The sequence below is a fragment of the Schistosoma mansoni genome, assembly GCF_000237925.1.
Source record: "Schistosoma mansoni, WGS project CABG00000000 data, supercontig 0178, strain Puerto Rico, whole genome shotgun sequence".
Lineage (NCBI taxonomy): Eukaryota > Metazoa > Platyhelminthes > Trematoda > Strigeidida > Schistosomatidae > Schistosoma > Schistosoma mansoni.
In genome coordinates, this window is record NW_017386062.1 from 523,425 (window position 1) to 542,659 (window position 19,235).

The window sequence follows — 19,235 nt, forward strand, 5'->3', positions numbered from 1 at the left end:
GGTAAAATCTGTTTACATTTAGTAATATCATTGTTTCTTTTCCCATAAACCATCTACTTACAGAAACTCTTCTGATTGGCTGGAGATTCTTAGCAATTGTTTTAAGTTCGTCAGTATACCAAACTCTTACTGGAGACCATGTGAATCATATCACGCTAGATAAAATAAGCCAATATTATGAGTAGGTTCAAGGTGGGAACAAACTATTTTTTTAAAAACATACATGAAAACTTGAATCTTTGTAGCTGTGATGAACATCTTATTGCATTACCCAAATTTATCAAAATGAATTAGCTGATTTTAAATGAATAAATTGTCATAATTTAACTGAAAATTGTCAGTAATGGGTTGTGGAGATTGTTGGATTTCATTGATATCATAAACTTATCTAAGCTAGACATAGACTGATTGAAGTTAGACATTAAACACTGTTGAATGCTGGCTTAGTAGTCTAGATAATAAGTATTGGCATCAGAGACTGAAGGTCCTGGGTTTGATCTCCGCGTGCGGTATCATGAATGTGCACTGCTGAGGAGATCTACACGAAGACGAAACGGCAGTCCAATGCTTCCAGGTTCTCAGTGATGCTCTAACTAAGATCGGTTGATGATTTCAATGAAATTTAACTGTAAATTTAGTATTTTTGAATGAAATGAATACAATAATACATATGAACTTCATAGTCATTCAATTTTTGACTTAGTATACACAATTCAACTAAGTGTAATAACACCAATAACAATGTGTTTAATAACCAACCATAGTTTTGAGTGATTTTGACGTCACAAAATCTGTTATCGTCATCATTTCACATTCATTGAATTGCTAAATCGAATTGGACACACTTTTATGCGGGATAAATTAAATGTGAATAGATTCATTTTAAATCTAAAACTAACAAACCACCCAATCAATGAACACTTCAGTATTAATTCGCTTTAATTTAGACTTGACGTAATAATTGAAATATGCTTATTCGATAGTGATACAGGTATATAGTGTGTATCTACCAAACGATTGATTAAATACCAATGAATAGAAAAGCAATTAACATTATCATAACTAATGTAGACAGTGGCTTGAAGTGTGTACAATAAACAAAGGTAAATCCAGTCGATAAGTTACAAATCAAACGAAATGCGCATCCTGGATTCTACTACTAGTCATATTCCATCCATTCTATATCAAACTGTGTAATCACGGTTATATCGAGGCAATCTGCATAGAACGCACATATAACAACTAAGACTGATAAAAGATTTAGTCAAGATATCAACAACGAGATAATTCAAATCTTACACTTCACATCGAGTGTTCATGGTTTGATATTTACTTGATGACAATTAAGATATCTAAAGCTTTCATAGTCCGTTAAACAAAATAATTCACATTGGATCCGATAGGTTCGTCCCATTAAATATTGTCATATGAAAAGGATCAACTGTTAAAACAAAAAGTATCTAATATTATATTGTGAACAGCTGGCGTTGAGCTTTTGATTCTACTAATATGAGATGTAAAGTTTGTCAAAATATATATCACGTTCCTTAGAGGAAAGAGAAAAACTGGTCTCAAAATATTAATGTCTTGTCCGTTATTTGATAATTTAAAGATAGATAGACAAATAATTCATTCAGAATTCTCAATGACTTCAAGATTACAGTTAAAAAGTAAGAACTATTTACACATCAACACTGTAGCACTTAAATCTGTTTGTTCTACGAATAAAATTTAGGGTGATGATTTCATTTCATGGAATAACACTTTTTCGTCAATCTGAAATCACAGTTCTAATGTCATTTTAACAGCATACTGAATAGACAATACCAACTGAAGCGACTCCATAAAATGTCACGAAACTTTTTAACTATTTCTAGATAAATGAGAAGTCGATGCAGCTCTATAAAATAGAAGTTTGTAATAATTTACGGGCTGTTTAAGTGAATAGTTTGTCAAAATTTAGTGAACATCTATTAACTGTAGTTTCGATGATATTAAGTATTGGTTCCACCGAGATATAAAACCCGATAGAAAATGATTTGATCAAATTGAGCGACGAACATGGTTAGTAAAGACATTGATGTATATTTAAAAATAAAGTAGACGGACGTATAACAGTGGTTGCTTTTCTAGTACCATCAACTACCAAGTAGTAGCAACTAACAGGAAGAAAATACAGCAAATGAAGATAACCCGACAGTAGAAACAAATAAACAATAAATGTTACTACTGGATGGGATCGGAATGCAACAAAAACACCTAGATGGATAACTACAGAAAGATTAAACCACTTAGACGTCTCAAATTCACTTGACGGTCAGACACAACGCCGAACAAATGGAGGAAGCTTAGTTAGCGAATAGATTTCATGCCTTCGTTATTAAAAAAAAACAGTACTGGAAATTACCATCACCAAACAAAGGCATTCTACAAACTTTAAATAATTGTCATTGATAAAAGTGGACCAACAAGACACCATAATAAATGTTGTCATGTTTAGTCGAGAAAACCACGTAAATCATCATTTTGTAAAATACTACCTAGAAGACTAAAATATTGAGTCGAATTAAAGAGAACAGTATCAAATCTTAATAAATAAGCAATATGAAATATGGTATAATCTTTGTACATTAACAGAACACAATATTACTTAAGGGATTAGATAGTTAGGTATCCTGAAAGTATGAATGCTTTTTTTGACTAATCAAGACTATATGGTTGAGATCATGAGTCAATTGAAGCTAGACCACCATGTAAAACCTGGAAGTACTAGACGGCCGTTTCGTTCTATTGTGGGACTCCCCAGAAGTGCGCATCCACGACCCTGCCTCGCGAGATTCGAACGCAGGACCTACCAGTCTAGACTAATCGAGAATTCCACGAAACAAAATAAACACAATGATCAACACGTTATGATCATCATGACCTCGAATTATTTAGTATTTACAGGAGAATGTATTTATTTTGGAAAATAATCAACCAATAATCATTTTATTTTTTTCCAAATAATATCGATGATAAGTATCAAAGAATCTGATGTACTCACAATAGTCGTAGTAGTGATGGTAGATTAATACAAGCGGTAACAATAATAATAATTATTTTTATTTTGACAATAACTGGAAATATCAACCACAAACACATACACACACAAAAATAAACAATAGACAAATACAAATATGTTTTCTTGTGTAATGTTTGTTTGTTTTTTTGTTGTTGTTGATCGATTGATTGATTTAGAATGATAATCACCACAAGGATAAAATAGATCATAGACAAATTACAAACAGAAAACAATGTGTTATGTAATAAATAGTAATAATAATAATGGTAATGATAATAGTAATAGTTTCAGGAACCAGTTGAAGCAAATGAATGTTTTTGATGTGTACAATCCACATATGTGGAGAGAACAGCTGCATCACTTTGCGCGGACATTCATGTTTAGAAATGTCACCGTTAAAATAACTTCTCTCTTGATAAGATATCCACTGGAAATTAATACTTACATGGATGTAAAAAGGTAGAGGAAGGGCACACTGAATGTACGAAATAAGTATTACGAACAAGACGATGAACTAGACCAACCATGAAACAACAACAGATGCACTTTAACTATAATACATGACTAATGAAATTCTTGAATGCTTATCAATGTTCATACATTATAATTACATGAAGCGACTCAGAGTTGATGTCTTTATTGATTAAAGACGGAAACTGAATAGTTCTTTCCAATTAGTCTGGAATACTGATAATAAGCAGGTGACAGAAAATGTGAAAGAAAGAACAAAAACCAGTCATATTTCAAGGGTGAATATACATATTCATAAGAATTAATTGACGATCTTCGTGACTGTAAAAAAATAATGGCTAAAAAAGTATTCGTTACTGAAGTAGATGAGCTTTCAGGAAGAGAACAGAGCTTAATACAAACAGACTGGAAATTTGTGACAGATACTGAGAGCGGTATGTGTGTGCGAACAAGAATTTCCCATTCACAACACATCCGTTTTTTATTTGCAGTATTGAATATTAAACATAAATACACAGACCCATGCAACCACAAAGTTTTATGTACAGGAAAAAAAGATCCAATATAGGAGCAATGATGAAAGACAAAAGAAAAAGAACATAAGGAGGATGTAAATAGGGATTAATACAATTCGGTAATGTCAAATAGAAATACACAAACAAACTTATAGAGACAAATAATTACAGTACACCCATCACCGGGTTGATCTTTTTTTTGTTTTCCAGTATTATTTTTCCATGTTATTCCTTTTTTTCTTGTTTGCAATGAATCATGGCTTTGATAAACATTATTTCCACCAATAAATTCATTATTTCGTGGAATTAAATTTCGTATTATAACAATTATAATCTATGGAAATTAAACTGATTACATTACTTGCATTTTTATCACATATATGTGTACAATCAGTAAATGCGTATTATTGTATGAATGAGTTCGAAACCAAGTATGTTTATGTATTCTATCGACAGACAATATATGAATAAGACGGAACAAACAGTAAAATAAAAGAAAATGATACAAAATTACTCTATAATTGATGAGAACATACATCAATGTGAACCTACACATATACATGAACACATCAACAGGCAAAACAGTATGTAGACAACAACAGTTTGTATAGAATAGAACAATTTCAATGTAGTATATAAACACAGTTTCTTTGAAGCTCCTTTTAAACAGTATAGTCTCATACAGTTAATCAATCAGTTGACGATGACTTGTCACACTCTGTATGTAATTCCGATTTCAATTCACTTGTTTTTTCTTCTATAATGTTATCACCAATAGGATTATTATCTGTGTCCAATGTAGACTTTGTTGATGAAGAGATTTCAGTAGAATTACAATTAGAATTGGTTGATGAAAATTTTGCAACATTCAAAGGAATCATAGAAAGATCAGATGATGATTTATTACGCTTATAAAAACAAAAACAATTTTTTGAATAAGATTCACTTCTTGAAATTACAGGAAAAAGTTGTGTACCAAAATAAATTTTATCTAGAACAAGATTTTGTTTTTCAGCGAACCATTCCAAACTTAAAGAGGAACGATTAAAATAGTAATAATAATAATAATAGATAAGATAGCGTAACAATTCTCCGATAAGATTTAAAGTTTGAAAATGTTCATGAGACATAAGACATATGGTGGAACCACTTACAACTTCATATAAAATGCGTAAATAATTGATTTTTGAAGAAATTTCATGCTCTGCAAAATGATTCGCTAAAAAAGCTTCTAATTTAACTTTTTGACTGGATAAATCTTGAAAATCAATAAAAAATCTAGAACTCATGTATTTTTCAAGTGTATATACGTCAACTCCTTCAGCAGGTTTATATCCACTAACTAGAAGTCGACAGTATTTCAAAAGACCACCTCCACGAATCATTTCTGGTTCAGTGGTTGCAATTAATTTATTCTCCAAGTGATAAAGTGCTTCTGAAAATGATCCAGATACTGATTCAGCAACAATTGTTGGATAAAAGTGTGGAGTTATGCATTTTCCTGAATTGGACTCATAAAATGTTAACAAAGGGTCTAAAACAATTTGAAAACTATCAACGGTGAATTCAAACTGACGTTTCATACGATCAACAAATTTGAATTCAATTACTTTTGAATCGAAAGAAGGAAAACCAAGGGACAAAAGTGACCAACAATCATCATCCTGACTAAATTTACGGAATTGTTTGTACACATACGACTCGCGTAAACTAAATCCATCTGAATGGCTAGAACCATTTGGAGTAGAAGCAGAACTCTGAATACTGTTCATAGCGTTTACATTAAGAGTGTTGTATGGGGAATGAGTATTGTAGATAGATTGCTGCCCAGGATATATAAAGGATAAAGGAGAGAAAGATATCGGTTTAGGAATATTCGATTGCCTTTGACAGGAACACTCAACAATGTTGGGACGTGAGACACCAAGCATCTGAACACTACATTGGTTCTGTGTGATATCGTTAATGAGTTTAAGTTCAACAGTTTTATCAAATTCTGATTCGGTAGAATTCAAATTCATAATATTGTTCACTTTCACATTATCAATATGCCTCAACTCCGTAGAACTGAAATGACTCTTAATTCTTACAGGTGAACTGTTAGGTGACATTCCTTGACTACTTCCTGGTACTGTTAGAACATTATCGTCAGATTGGAGATCACAACATGATTCAGGTATTGATTGGAATTGAGAGTTAATTTGACGTTGACTGGGAGTATTATACTGCTGAGAGGTTTCTACCATTTTGTCTTCTGGCAAGAAACTTATCAACGCATCCAACACAGCTGATTTCACTTTTTGAATTGTTGAACTATTTGAACTTAAATCAACAGAGACCAAAACATCTATATCATTATAGACGGGATAATCTTCTTGTCCTGGATAGAACAAAAAATGAAATTATCATAGAATTAATCTGACAAAGCAAATAATAATTATTATAACTCTAATTATAGGTTGGTCAATTTCAATGAGAAGTTTTAAAAACTCTATTACGAATTGAAGTATAATTTGAGCTATTATATTGTAGCTTATGTAAGAAATAGAATGTTTTCTATTAAACCATTGAAGCACTATACTAGTTATAGAAAATGTATACATATGCTTCTCTTATCCTTAAGCGATAATGTTAAGACCAACAACGTACATGTGGATTGTGCTCTTGAAATTGATCAGAAATGTATATTCGGACAAAAGGGTAACAGATAAGTGATCTCCACAGACACATAATGTTTATTATTATGTGCTTACTAATAACTATTTTCGAAAGGAAATTCCCAAAGTTTTAGTGAGATGTGACCAATCGAGTCTGAGTCGGGTGTGAGGTAATTACTCATCAAAAACAATGGAAGATGGTAGTGCAATTTCATGTATGGATTGAAGTTGTACACTAACACCGTTGGATGCCGACTTTGCGGTCAAGAGATCAAGCGTTCGTGCGTAAGCCCGAAGGTCCTATGCTCGATTTCCGTTTGTGGATCCTGGATGTGCACTACAGAGGAGTTCCATAATAAAACAAAATGGCCGTCCAGTACATCCAGGTTCAAAATAGTTATCCAACTTGGATCGATCCGTGATCTCAAATCCAATAATCTCTCCAAACCCATAATGAGAAGTAATCTAGAATCAAAGTGACAACAGAACTATGTTGCGGCAATGCTCACTTCTTTTTCTTCTTCCCACAAAACTCCTTGGCCGACAGATTTCAATGCTGGCTCAAAATCAAGGAACACATCCATATTAGGTTGTCGGTAATGATGCGTATGCAACAAAACCTAACGATAGATACATCCAATCTGAAAACAGCTTTGTCGTGACGAGCTTGATACTTGTGAGCTTTAGTCATTGATTATATGTCTATAGAAGCGTATGTTTCAGTTACTCAAATTGACTCCTCTTACATTAACATAAGGGGAATTTTCTTACAGACTGAGATGAGTGATGGTAAAAACCAGTGAGATTGGATTACTTCTAGCTCCTAGACTCTAACTAGCAATTCAATCTGCTTAACTGTTAAAACGGAACCATCATCCTTAAGTTAACCTACCATGTCGTGGTAACTGTCTTTGCACAACTGCAATATAAGTCCCGAGGTCTTGAAAATAGTGGATAACTGAAGGCCAGTTGATCTGTTTCTCAAAGTTTCACCCGTTTCTACAATCATCTTGACTGAGAATGAACGATAGTTCCGTCTTTTTCCGAAATAGTCCAGCTAATAGCCGAATTTTCAATACATGCTTCCTGAATGAGTTTGTACAGTCGTCTAGTGTTAACTATCGCTCCAATATAAGACTGAGTTCAACTGAAATGCTTCATTTATTGTTCCATACTTAATTCAATAAAGCATTATAATGTCACCCGACTAAAAACTCATCGAAGTCCATGTACAAGAAAAAAAATATAGAATTATATAGTCAGCGTGTGAGATTAACAATTTTGATGTTATCAACTGGAAGTTGTGAATAAAAAATCTTAAGCAGAAAGATTGAAACTCCTCATCTAACCTATGTAATAGAACGATTGTGACAGTAAAAATCATGAATGTAGAAAGAAAAAAAACAAAGTTCTGACGATTAAGAGTTCGCTACTAACAGATGACTAAATCCATGACGACTGAAAAGTATGAGTGGGACATGAACCTCATGTCATTACATTCAGTATGTAAATGCAACACATGTTTTGAAGTAAACATCCCCCTATATACGAGTTCACACTTTGAAAATGTGGCCAACATTTCCTATAAGTAAATGACTGGATAGTTCCCAAGCTTATTGTCAGTCGTAGAAAAAGGACCAGGTAGGAATATTTATCGGTTCAACTTATATTGTATTAACAAAGAGAGGGAATAACCTAGAAGAGATCAGCAGAAGTAACAAAACTGACTATAGTGGCAAGCGAAATATAGTAAATACGGTTCAGAATTAACAGATAAAACGATCGAATAAAAGGTACAGAGAAAGACGAAAGATAGATGTGTCCAGGTCACCATGACCGAATTTGAGCCAAGTCATACAAAATCTCCGATTTCAGGCAACGGCTATGACGCCAAGCCCCAAATTAGCGATCTTAACTTAACGACACAGAGCTTGAATCAACAGACTGATGTCACATCTTCATGTGGTCACCAATAGGATACTTTTTGATTTACCCCTATGTTGTCCACCACTGCACAGTCGAGTAGGTGGTGGCTGAGCATGCAAAGTTTACGTCTTAGCTGTACCAATCGTTGAATGCTCTCAAATATGTGAATCGACTTGCCATCCTTACCAGTACTCGGCATTTAATCTTACTGTTCCCCACTTCACAGATCTACCATACAGTTACTTTTCTAGTTACTAAATGAGCAATTAATGGATACAAATGTCAGGTGAGCTGTAAATTAGTGTATAGAAAAGCTAATTAAATAGTTCATTTCTAAACAATTAACACCACAAAAACTATACCATAGCTTTACTCTACTGATTGTTACAGATGTATGTGAAGAAACGCCAAAATGCTATCAAAGACATCATATTTATGTGCAGGACTAATGCTGGCTTGAGGGCTAACGAATCGTTACCATTCCCATGTGGAACTGCCAACTTTTCACCACAAAAGTTGACAATCAGTCAGTCAGTCAGTCACGACGTAGAACTCCGTACGTACGTACATCAGTTCGAGTTGCCATACTTCATTACCACAGAGATGCAGTTGTCCATTCAAATCCCATAGTGGTAGAAGTGGTAAGAGTATAAGCAGTAATCCGAAAGATTAATGTTTGAAGATGTTATTCAAGGAGTATAATCCAGTGAAATAAATTTGGAAAGAGAAAAAAGAAGGGGACATCAAGAATTCAGAAGTTTAGAATTTGCGAGAACAGAAAAAGTGGATGCACCTTCGCCATTGCAAACCATTTTGAACCATGTCATTCAAGATCTCTAACCATCGATTGCTATCATCTCGCGAACCCCAACCAGGTAGTCTACACCTACTAACATGGCTTAGTCGACTTGTCAGTGACTTTTACTACTTCATCAATCGATTCGCCATCCTTACCCAGTAACCGTCTCCTAACAACTGCATTACTTACTCGGTGGTCCCGGGATATACGAGCAATGCTTCGAAGACACCTATGATCGAAAACTAGTAGCCTACGAATATCCTCTACTATTACCAGCCATGTTTCACTGCCATAAAGTGGGACGGAACGAACTGCTGCGCAGACGGATATCTCACCTACACCATAAATGACGCAAGTTGGTGAAACCTAGTCGAGCCTTCTGTATGCGTGCTGAGATTTCGTCACATACCAGACCACAAGGACTGATGAGACTCCCAAGATAAATGAAGCGGTCAACACGCTCAACTACTTCACTCCCTATCATTAGTTCAGGTGTCGATGCAACCCAATCCTGAAGTAACATTTTGCATTTCGAGGGGGAGGATCGCATCCCGAACATGCCTGCATTGTTGCTTATAGTGGTCAGAAGACTGCATTTTGTCAGTGTCTTCACCAAACAGAACTATGTCATCGGCATATTCTAAGTCAACAAGTGAGTCTCCTGGTCAAAGTTCAATCCCTCTAAATTTGAATGAGGAAAGTGTTATTTCTAAAAGCACGTCTACGATAAAGTTAAACAAGAATAGAGAGAGTGGACAGCCCTGACGAACACCACTAAAGTCCTAGCTAAGGAAGCCTGTTATCCTATTTGGCACAATGTTCGGACGTTAAAAGTTCCCACATGTAGTTTAGAGCGTCGTTTTAGGAGACCAGGAATGACGTTCCGTGTACTCAAATCGTTCGCCCTAGCGGTGCGAGATGATAAATGGACGTGAGAAGGGTCATTCGTGAAGAAAAGTTGACAATAAATATCAATAATTCATTACTAAGTAACTGTGGTAACAAGTTAAAGTGATGACACAAAAAAACAATGTTACGTGGAGATCGAAAAAGCATCGCAATAAGTTAGGAGTAAAAAACGGTGGTGGAAAGTGGAAAACAGAGTAAATATACCAAGAATTTATAGCCATTTCGATCTATTGGTAAAATTGTGAATTTAAAGAAAGATACTGAAACAACTGTTCTGAACAAATTTTTTGTCTGCAAAGAGATAACTTTAAGGTATGGACATTCACCACAAAACTACAGAAACGACAGATTGGTCCAGTAAAATATTAATTTAAGCTTCAGAAAAAGTAGAGAATAATTCTACATCAGCATGTATCGTCATCAAAGAATTTCCTTTCATATGACCTCACAAGAATGGCTAGTAGGTTTCTAAGAGTTCGAAAAACGAAGTTACTTAATCTCAGTAAGCAGGCAATTTGTATTCACGTAATATTATTACATTACACCATATCCCGTTAATTAGTTATGAGGAAATTTGTGGCGCTCTAGGAACAAAAGTGTAAATTTTGTTTTATCACTTCACTGTATGAATCTTCGTGAATGTTCTATTTTGCTGAAAAACTATTGAATTTCCCAGAATAATTCTTGTCGACTGACCAATAATGGTTGATACAATTAAAGTACAAGCTGTCGAGAATGAAATTTGTTATAAATTAGGTGAAAAGAATATAATTACGCTAGTCAGAAGGGGTTTTGTGGAGATTTCAGTATTTTTCAAAGTTTAAATCATGAGTCAATTGAAGCTAGACCACCATCGAAAACCTGGAAGCACTGGACGGCAGTTTCGTATCTCGCGAGTGCGGGATCGTGTATGCGCACTGCTGAGGAGTACTATAATAGGACGAAACGGCCGTCCAGTGTTTCCAGGTTTTCCATGGTAATCTAGCTTCAAGTGACTCATGATTTCAACTTTGAAAAATAATTACGCTACTTAATATTACGGAGGATACAATTAAAATATCACATATAGAGCATAAATTGTGTACGAGAGCTATGTTATTCAGTGAAATTGCACTTTCTCATTGGTATTTATGATAGTCTTCCATTCAAAAAAGATTACTCATGAGGGATTTAAAAATATTCGATATTGACCAAATTCCATTTTATTTTTTTCTCCTACGAAATGAAATATAGATATTTTACATGAAAATTTTCAAATTGTGAAAAACCATGTCGTCTAACTGACAAGTCGCGTACGTATGTTCAAGGATTAATAACTAACCAACCAAATTTACAATGACCAACATTAATACCAAACACCACACTCATCTTTTCAGATTAAGTTTTACAGTCTTTTTCAGTCTAGATCAATTTAATAACTAACCTGTAGTATCATGACAAAATGCAAATACTTTAATTACTTACGCATTACTTTAATAATTGTGACACTGTACTGGGCTTAACACAATTTACCTATCTAAACGGTGACGGTTTGATAATCAACTCATTCACTAGGTACTTAGGTATAAGCCATACTCACAGTAAGAGGGCTAACAACACTACCCGGTCGCCCAAACCGAAGCAATAGAAGTGGGTTTCAAACTCTGGACTCGGTTGAAAGTCGAACACGCTAAATACTACGCTACTGCTCCTTAATTCTTATTGCGCTAACAGAAATCCAGGTGTACTAAAAATTAGATACACGATGTTAAGAGGAAACATACATCATTCTGTTAAACATCTAGTCAACTGGATGCAGACACTAATAGTTATATGTACAATTCTTAATCTGACTCTTCCTCAGTGAGAATGATTATTCATTCAGCCTAGTGAGTATATAACGCATATTATGTACAGGATGTGTTCGTTTTATAGGTTCAATAAATAGGTGACCGATTTTTAATAGTAACTCATTTGAATAAATGATTTCTTTGCAAATAAATTATCGATGCTATTCATTACTCTAACATAATAGCTTAATGTGTTAGTTAAAAACTGTAAGAAAAATGATTCATCAGTACAGACTGTTGATTAGACTGATTAACTAATTAGTAATGATACACTGTGTCACTAGACTTGAATTTCTAGTAAATTAGCTAGTGATCAACGTAACATGAATAATACTGTGCTTCGTTTAATTACAACTGAATTAAAGTATTTATTTATTTGAACACAAACATTGGTACAAGAAGGCACCAAATAAATATGCACCACATAAATCATTTGATTTACGTGAGGGCTAGGATACTGCCCAGGTGCACAAACCAAAGGTGGTTTTCTTAGTGGGCCACACCCCGAGTTTTAAAATGCATTATTTATGGCGAATGTTTTTGACCGGGGAAATCGAAACTTCCGAACTTATGTTACGCTACGATCCATATAAATTCACTTGGAAATATGAAGTCTAATTTTCTATGACTGCCTAAACTGATTCAGAAATTATGAATTACGTATCACGATAACTTTTAATAGTGAATAACAGTAGAATGGATACTAAAAATTTCATATTTGGGAAATTATTTTAATTCATTTATTCACTAGTTATATGGTCGGTCTACCAGATTGATGATGTAAGCTGTTCACGCAAACAGATAACCGTTATTAAGTGGTATTATGGGATCATTATTCAAGCTTATTGTACATCATGTCAATTTCGTGCCATATACTTACAAAAATGTATGGTCACAAGCACTAATGAATCTCAATAACTTTCGAGCCGTCATAAGTGAATAATGAATCTGTTGTTTATCATTGAAGCTCTGTACATTAATCGAGTTATACAGGCGAAATAAATAGCACAATTATTGGATTTGTGTTTTTTACCATAAATACGATATATATATATATATATATATATATATATATATATATATATATTTGGATCATAATACAGGGAAGTGGACAATGCAATCATTCCAACTAGTTGGATTCATATAGAATATGGGAGTCTTGTGGGAATACGTAAAACTGATGTTCTGTTGTCATTGATGTCATGCTTTAACTTATAAGTCTTATCAACGTAAAAAATAAGATGACTATATGCGCTTAAATGCTACCGCAATGACCTATTGTGTATGTCTACAGGAACTCATCGGGAACAAATTTTCAATTTCTTACTCCATATAATCAAACCGAAAGCTCAACACAAAATGTAACTTCAAGTTGTTCGTCAGGCTAACATTATAATTCTTCAATACTGTAGTGGTTGGGACATATATTACGCCCAATCACCAAGCTCGATGCGTGATGTTAACCGGAGTAAAGATACGTTGAAAGGAAGTCGAGGGAGGGAACAGCGAAATATGACAATAGATCATGAAAATTATGACTGTCAACCTAACTCATGAAGATTTAGACCACATGATTTGAGTTTTCACAAGTCTGACCAGAGGATGAAGACATTAGGTGACAAGACCGAGAATTGTTAAGATGGTGTCCAACCATTCACTCAATCTTCCCCCTAGGTCTCGACTCATACCACTCCACACAAAATTTCTCATTCCTTTTTTTCAAACCGTATTCATAATGTTTAGATATTCATAATCTCACTACTATTACATTATTTCGACTCCCTTACTATTCACCTTTTTAATTTAACCTTGTCCTGATAATGCGGCATGTTAACATGGGACAACGTACATTTGTGACAGGTAAGATGTTTATTACAACCAGATGACTGTAATCAATAAATCAGTAATACCTTTCCCCCAGTGAATAAAACTTAATCACATAACGTAAAAGCCAATGGGAAACATTGTCTGATTTATTCTGTCAAAAAACAAGGTGAATGAATGTCAAGGGTGAAAAGCAGACTGGAACACAAAAAATACGATAACAGAAAACCATTTATGCCTAAAAATGTACAAGTCTCAAAGGAAAACTCGACCACGCGATTCAGAGGATAAAGTTTTTCAGAAAGCTCGGATTATGGGATGTATTTGGTTAGCATCATCAGTAACAACTAACCAGGAACAAGTACGCTAGAACTCGCTGTTTTATAACCCGATAGCCGTACGAAAGTCAGCAACCTCGAAACTAATTTGCTACCGCAAAAAATGTTGAAATGTCTATTCTCTAATGAGTCTTAATATTGCTTCTACGATTTTGTTACTAATAGGCAGTACTAACCATTTACCAGATGTGGGTGACCAAACACCAGGGCATGATTAAGTCCAACCTCGTACAGGTATGTTTATTTTCAGTTCCCAATTATTAATAAAGCAAACAATCCGAAATTGTCAGAAAACCTCTTGGGAAAAATCTCCACACTGTCTCCAAGATAGAAGATCAAAATTTAATTCAGTCACTGATCAATTTCCAACTACGTTAACCAGTATTATTATTTCCTGAAATTCTGGAGAATTCTGTTAGGAGACCTACATTTATATACATGACTTAGGACAACCTGAAGTGACTTGGTAGATTCGCTTGATAACCATGGTTCTTCTGTCAAACTTTATTTATTTATTTATTTAAACACATAAATATTGGTACAAGGAAGCACTAGATAAATATGCGCCATACAAATCTCATTCGATTTGTGTGAGGGCTGTGATACTGCCCAGGTGACCAAACTGAAGCAGGTGGTTTTCTTAGGGGGCCACACCCGGAGCCTTTGACCGAAAGATCTGATCCACAAGGCAGTGGAGCATCGTGAGGAGATGCAGTCCCATGGTAGCCGGTGACCAACGATTGATTCGTACGCCATTTGTTCCCTCAGGATACTGGAGCTCATGTGCACCATTGGTTTGGAATTAGGGTTTTCCAACTCCCCTAGGTGGACTCGCCTTGTCCACCAACCCGGTTAAAGCGCCGGACATTCGCTTTTCGTCCTCTCAATTTCGTAAACAACACCGGTGCCACGAGAAGGCAGTGAGTAGGACTTCCCTGGCAGAGGCTATATATTCGCTGGCCATGTGAGAGCATTTGGAGAGGGAGAGCGGACTCTCCCCACTCTCAGCCGTACCAGGGCATTTGGGGGCAAACTAATTTTTGAATGGCAAGTTGTAAAGGCTTAGAATAAATTACAAATACATGTACTAGAGTTTAGTAGACTGGCCGTGCTATCGAAAGTAAATGTACAAATAATTTCAAATAACCAATCAATATCCCAATGATTTACCAGAAAATATTAGAAAATAAACCAAACGCTATCTCATTACCAATACTGAGAAGTTCAGCAAGAACGTTATACCATAGATGAATTTACATGGAAATATTAACTTTTAATTAACAATGATAATGTGTTTGCATAACTTCAGTGAAATGGCTAGCACAAATTAACACGTTCTATGCTTACCAATAATATATGAAGCAGCACCACCATTCAGGCGAATATTTCGAATAGGAATCCCAGCTGACTTAAGATTTCCTCGAACTGCCCTAAGCAAATCATGGAGCTTGACCATAATAGTTGGAAATCCTGGGTATCTGCTGTGGATCGGAATGGTTTTCGACAAAACGTAGTGCAACCTAGTCACTCGTTCATATGATAAGATTTGAAAACGATTCCCACTTTTAACTTTAGGTTTATTTGATCTAGGACTTGCTATAGGATAGTAGTTATCTTCGACCACTGCCGCACAAGTCCCTGGAGGCGAAAGTCTAGCCGACTCAACGTAATTAACAGCAGAGCCGAAATGACAAGGGCCCAGTTTCAACGGATGGTGAGGCATCTGCAACTGACTGGTTGAACGCCTGACATCAAAACTGATAAATGATTGAGCATCATCTGAATCGGTATCTTCAGGAAAAGGGGACGATGGACTCAAATTCAAAGTTCTCTCAATTCCAGAATCATCAGATGGACAGGCACTGGATGCAGCTGACCGACTTATTTGTGTCGAAGTAATTAACTCAGGAAGTTGTAGATGAAATATTTGTGATAATGATTTAGAATTAACATGATCAATATTATGGTTATGATTAAAGGAGAAAGGATTATTATGTAGGCTACCAACTTGTGCCATTTTAGTCCGGGATAAAATGAATTAAATGCAACAAAAATCCACCATTAATCTAAAGAAATACTACGACAAAAATTCATTTTTCGAATGATGTCTTTATAAATACGTACTAGAAATATTTAATCAGTTGAAGTATGAACAACCAAACGGTTGAACCTATTAGAAAATGTGCTTAGAATTGAACTCATGATCCAATCGTTTATCAGGAAACATTTTTTTTAGGAGTTACATACTGCTTACTTAGACATATTTATACGACAAATCAGATAATTTTGTACTTGTTAATGGGTTCATTTGACCAATTCTAATTTAGTTCTTGACCTAATCACACGTGCGAATGAACATTCTGATTGGTTAATTTTTTTTTCCAATTATTAACGACACATGTTAAATGTCTACCTTCATATTTAAATAATATGTCAGGCAGACTTTCGTTTATTTGTGTTTGTTCGACTACTAATAAACTCATATCCCGCCTCCTCCTCTGTGAATTGGAAATTGTGTGGGCGTTGGACATTTAAATTTCTTTTTACTAGACAGGTGTGAATAAAGTCAATGTCCAGACGATTGTATACATTGCTAATTAATAACCCGTTTGAGATTGGAGACGTTTGTCTTATCCACTTTGTTGGAAGGATGACATGAGCTCATGGTTAGTAGTAAAGTGTGACCGATGAATTCACAGTAAGTGAATTCTAGAAATTTGAATAGGGACAAGTACGTCTTGGAAAAAGGTGGATTTTAATTTGTTATACAGATAACATGAAAATAAGTTATTATGATACCCAGCCTAATGACTACCATGCATTAGAACATAGCCCCTCTTAAATTATCCATATATTTCCATATGATTTAGCCATCTCGACGCATTCATCTCCTAATGAAAAAAGTAGGCATACTATTAAGAAACGCTAGATATTTTATTCCTACTCATTGGGATCTAAGAAAAATATATTTATTTTTAATATCCTAATTCCTGTTTCTTCCGTTCGATAAAAAGTGTCATACGGAACAAAAATTCTATTTGAAACATGATAAATATTATCCTTCTAAACTAATTCACGTGCATAGATGTTTGGTTAGATATTGACTAAGTTTACTGAAGGAGAAATTGTTTAGCTAACTTTTGTTCAGATTCAAATATATTAATTATTTAGTTATTGTGATGTATAACCAGAACATTAACACCATCGGATGCCGGCTCAGTGGTCTATCGGCTAAGTGCTCTGGCGCGAGACTAGTGCGTCCTGGGTTCGAATCTCGCGAGGCGAGGTCGTGGATACGCACTACTGAGGAGTCCCACAATAGAACGATACGGTCGTCCAGTGCTTGCAGGTTTTCCTTGGTGGTCTAGCTTCAATTGACTCATACTTTCAACTATAAAATTATTTATCAAATGTCTACATTCGAAATGTTTGAATGCACAAGAACGAAATAATGTGCGAATTGAAAAAAAACTCAATGATGAACACAATTTGTAAAGATATAGATAATCCCGTTATTGATATGGTTGATTAAATTCGGATCATTCTTAGTTACCATATGTGTATTATGTGTGGATTCCTTCCATACAGCTATTAACACAAGTTTACATAGAATATATAGAATACAACTGATAGTAGAATACAGGACACGTGTTTCGTTTGAACCATTACTAATGAAATCAAAATTTATACCCGTTATACAAGTGAGTGAATGACTGAACTCCGTAGATAAGTGGATAACTTTTTGGGTATTTAAAGCAAAAAGTACTGGCTTCAAGTCTGGATGTAAATATCTACTCTAGAATCCAGATAGATCGATCTAACGAGTCCCTAATGAAATGAAATACACACTGTTGATTCTACTGTCAGTCACATTTCATTTATTTCAAATGAGTCAATGATAATTAATTCAGAAAATAAATCATAACTAATCTCCTCGTAGAATTTTATATGTTCAATAAGTCGTAACTGACTGACTTCAATTATCCCAAAAAATAACTATATGTTATAATAGATTAGACTAGTAAACATCAATATGGATTTCGTGTTCTGATTAGAACCGAAATGAATTTTTAATGTTTCCTGAAGATAGGTGATTAAAAAACTACCACAAATTCAGAATAATTATTTTAACGATGAAATGTTCAAAGATATCGATTAATCAAAATGACGATAATAGACATTTTTTAAAATGTCATTTGTTGAATATACCCCTTATGATGAGAATCAGTTGAAGGTTGGGTTGGAAATTTAAGTGTGAAAATGCATGTAAAAAGAAAAAAAATCAGAAGGAGATTATTTACCGTGTTAAGAAGCACTTGACAACGGGGCGGACAACATCACAAAAGTTTAATACTGCTTTTCTTCGGAATACTGACAAACTCAACAAATTCAAGAAAGCCCTCAGCAACAGGTTCCAGGCCTTTCATGATCTACTCAATGGAGAGAAAACTATAATGGAGAGCAATTGAAAGGGGATAAAAGAGGCAATCACTTCAACATGTCAGGAGGTTCTGGGCCACAAAAATCACCACCACAAGGAATGGATCACTATCGATCATGAAGACGTAGACATCTGGGAGGAAGCATGGGATACAATGGACAGCTAGCATTTAGCTGGACGATCTAGACTTCGCAGATGATCTGTCTCTTCTATCACACACGCAACAACAAATGCAGGAGAAGACGACCAGTGTAGCAGCAGCCTCAGCAGTAGTAGGTCTCAATATACACAAAGGAAAAAACAAGACTCTCGGATATGATACAACATGCACCAATCGAATAGCACTTGACAGAGAAGCTTTAGAGGCTGTAAAGACCTTTACATATCTGGGCAGCATCATTGATGAGCACAGTGGATCTGATGCAGATGTGAATGCGCGGATTGACGAAACAAGAGCAACAT

At 34.9% G+C, this 19,235-nt stretch overlaps 1 protein-coding gene across 1 annotated transcript; it reads right to left on the bottom strand.

Moving 5' to 3' along the window:
• Positions 1 to 4,739: 4,739 nt before the first annotated feature.
• Positions 4,740 to 16,427, bottom strand: Smp_180510 (prion-like-(q/n-rich)-domain-bearing protein protein; the record flags this gene model as incomplete). The annotated part of the gene is made up of 3 exons (XM_018795710.1): positions 15,680 to 16,427; positions 6,263 to 6,430; positions 4,740 to 5,770 (listed from the first exon to the last, which is right to left on the bottom strand). Exons 1-3 carry the CDS (start codon positions 16,347 to 16,349, stop codon positions 4,740 to 4,742), a joined length of 1,869 nt encoding a protein of 622 aa, XP_018646959.1. The 5' UTR covers positions 16,350 to 16,427.
• Positions 16,428 to 19,235: the final 2,808 nt, after the last annotated feature.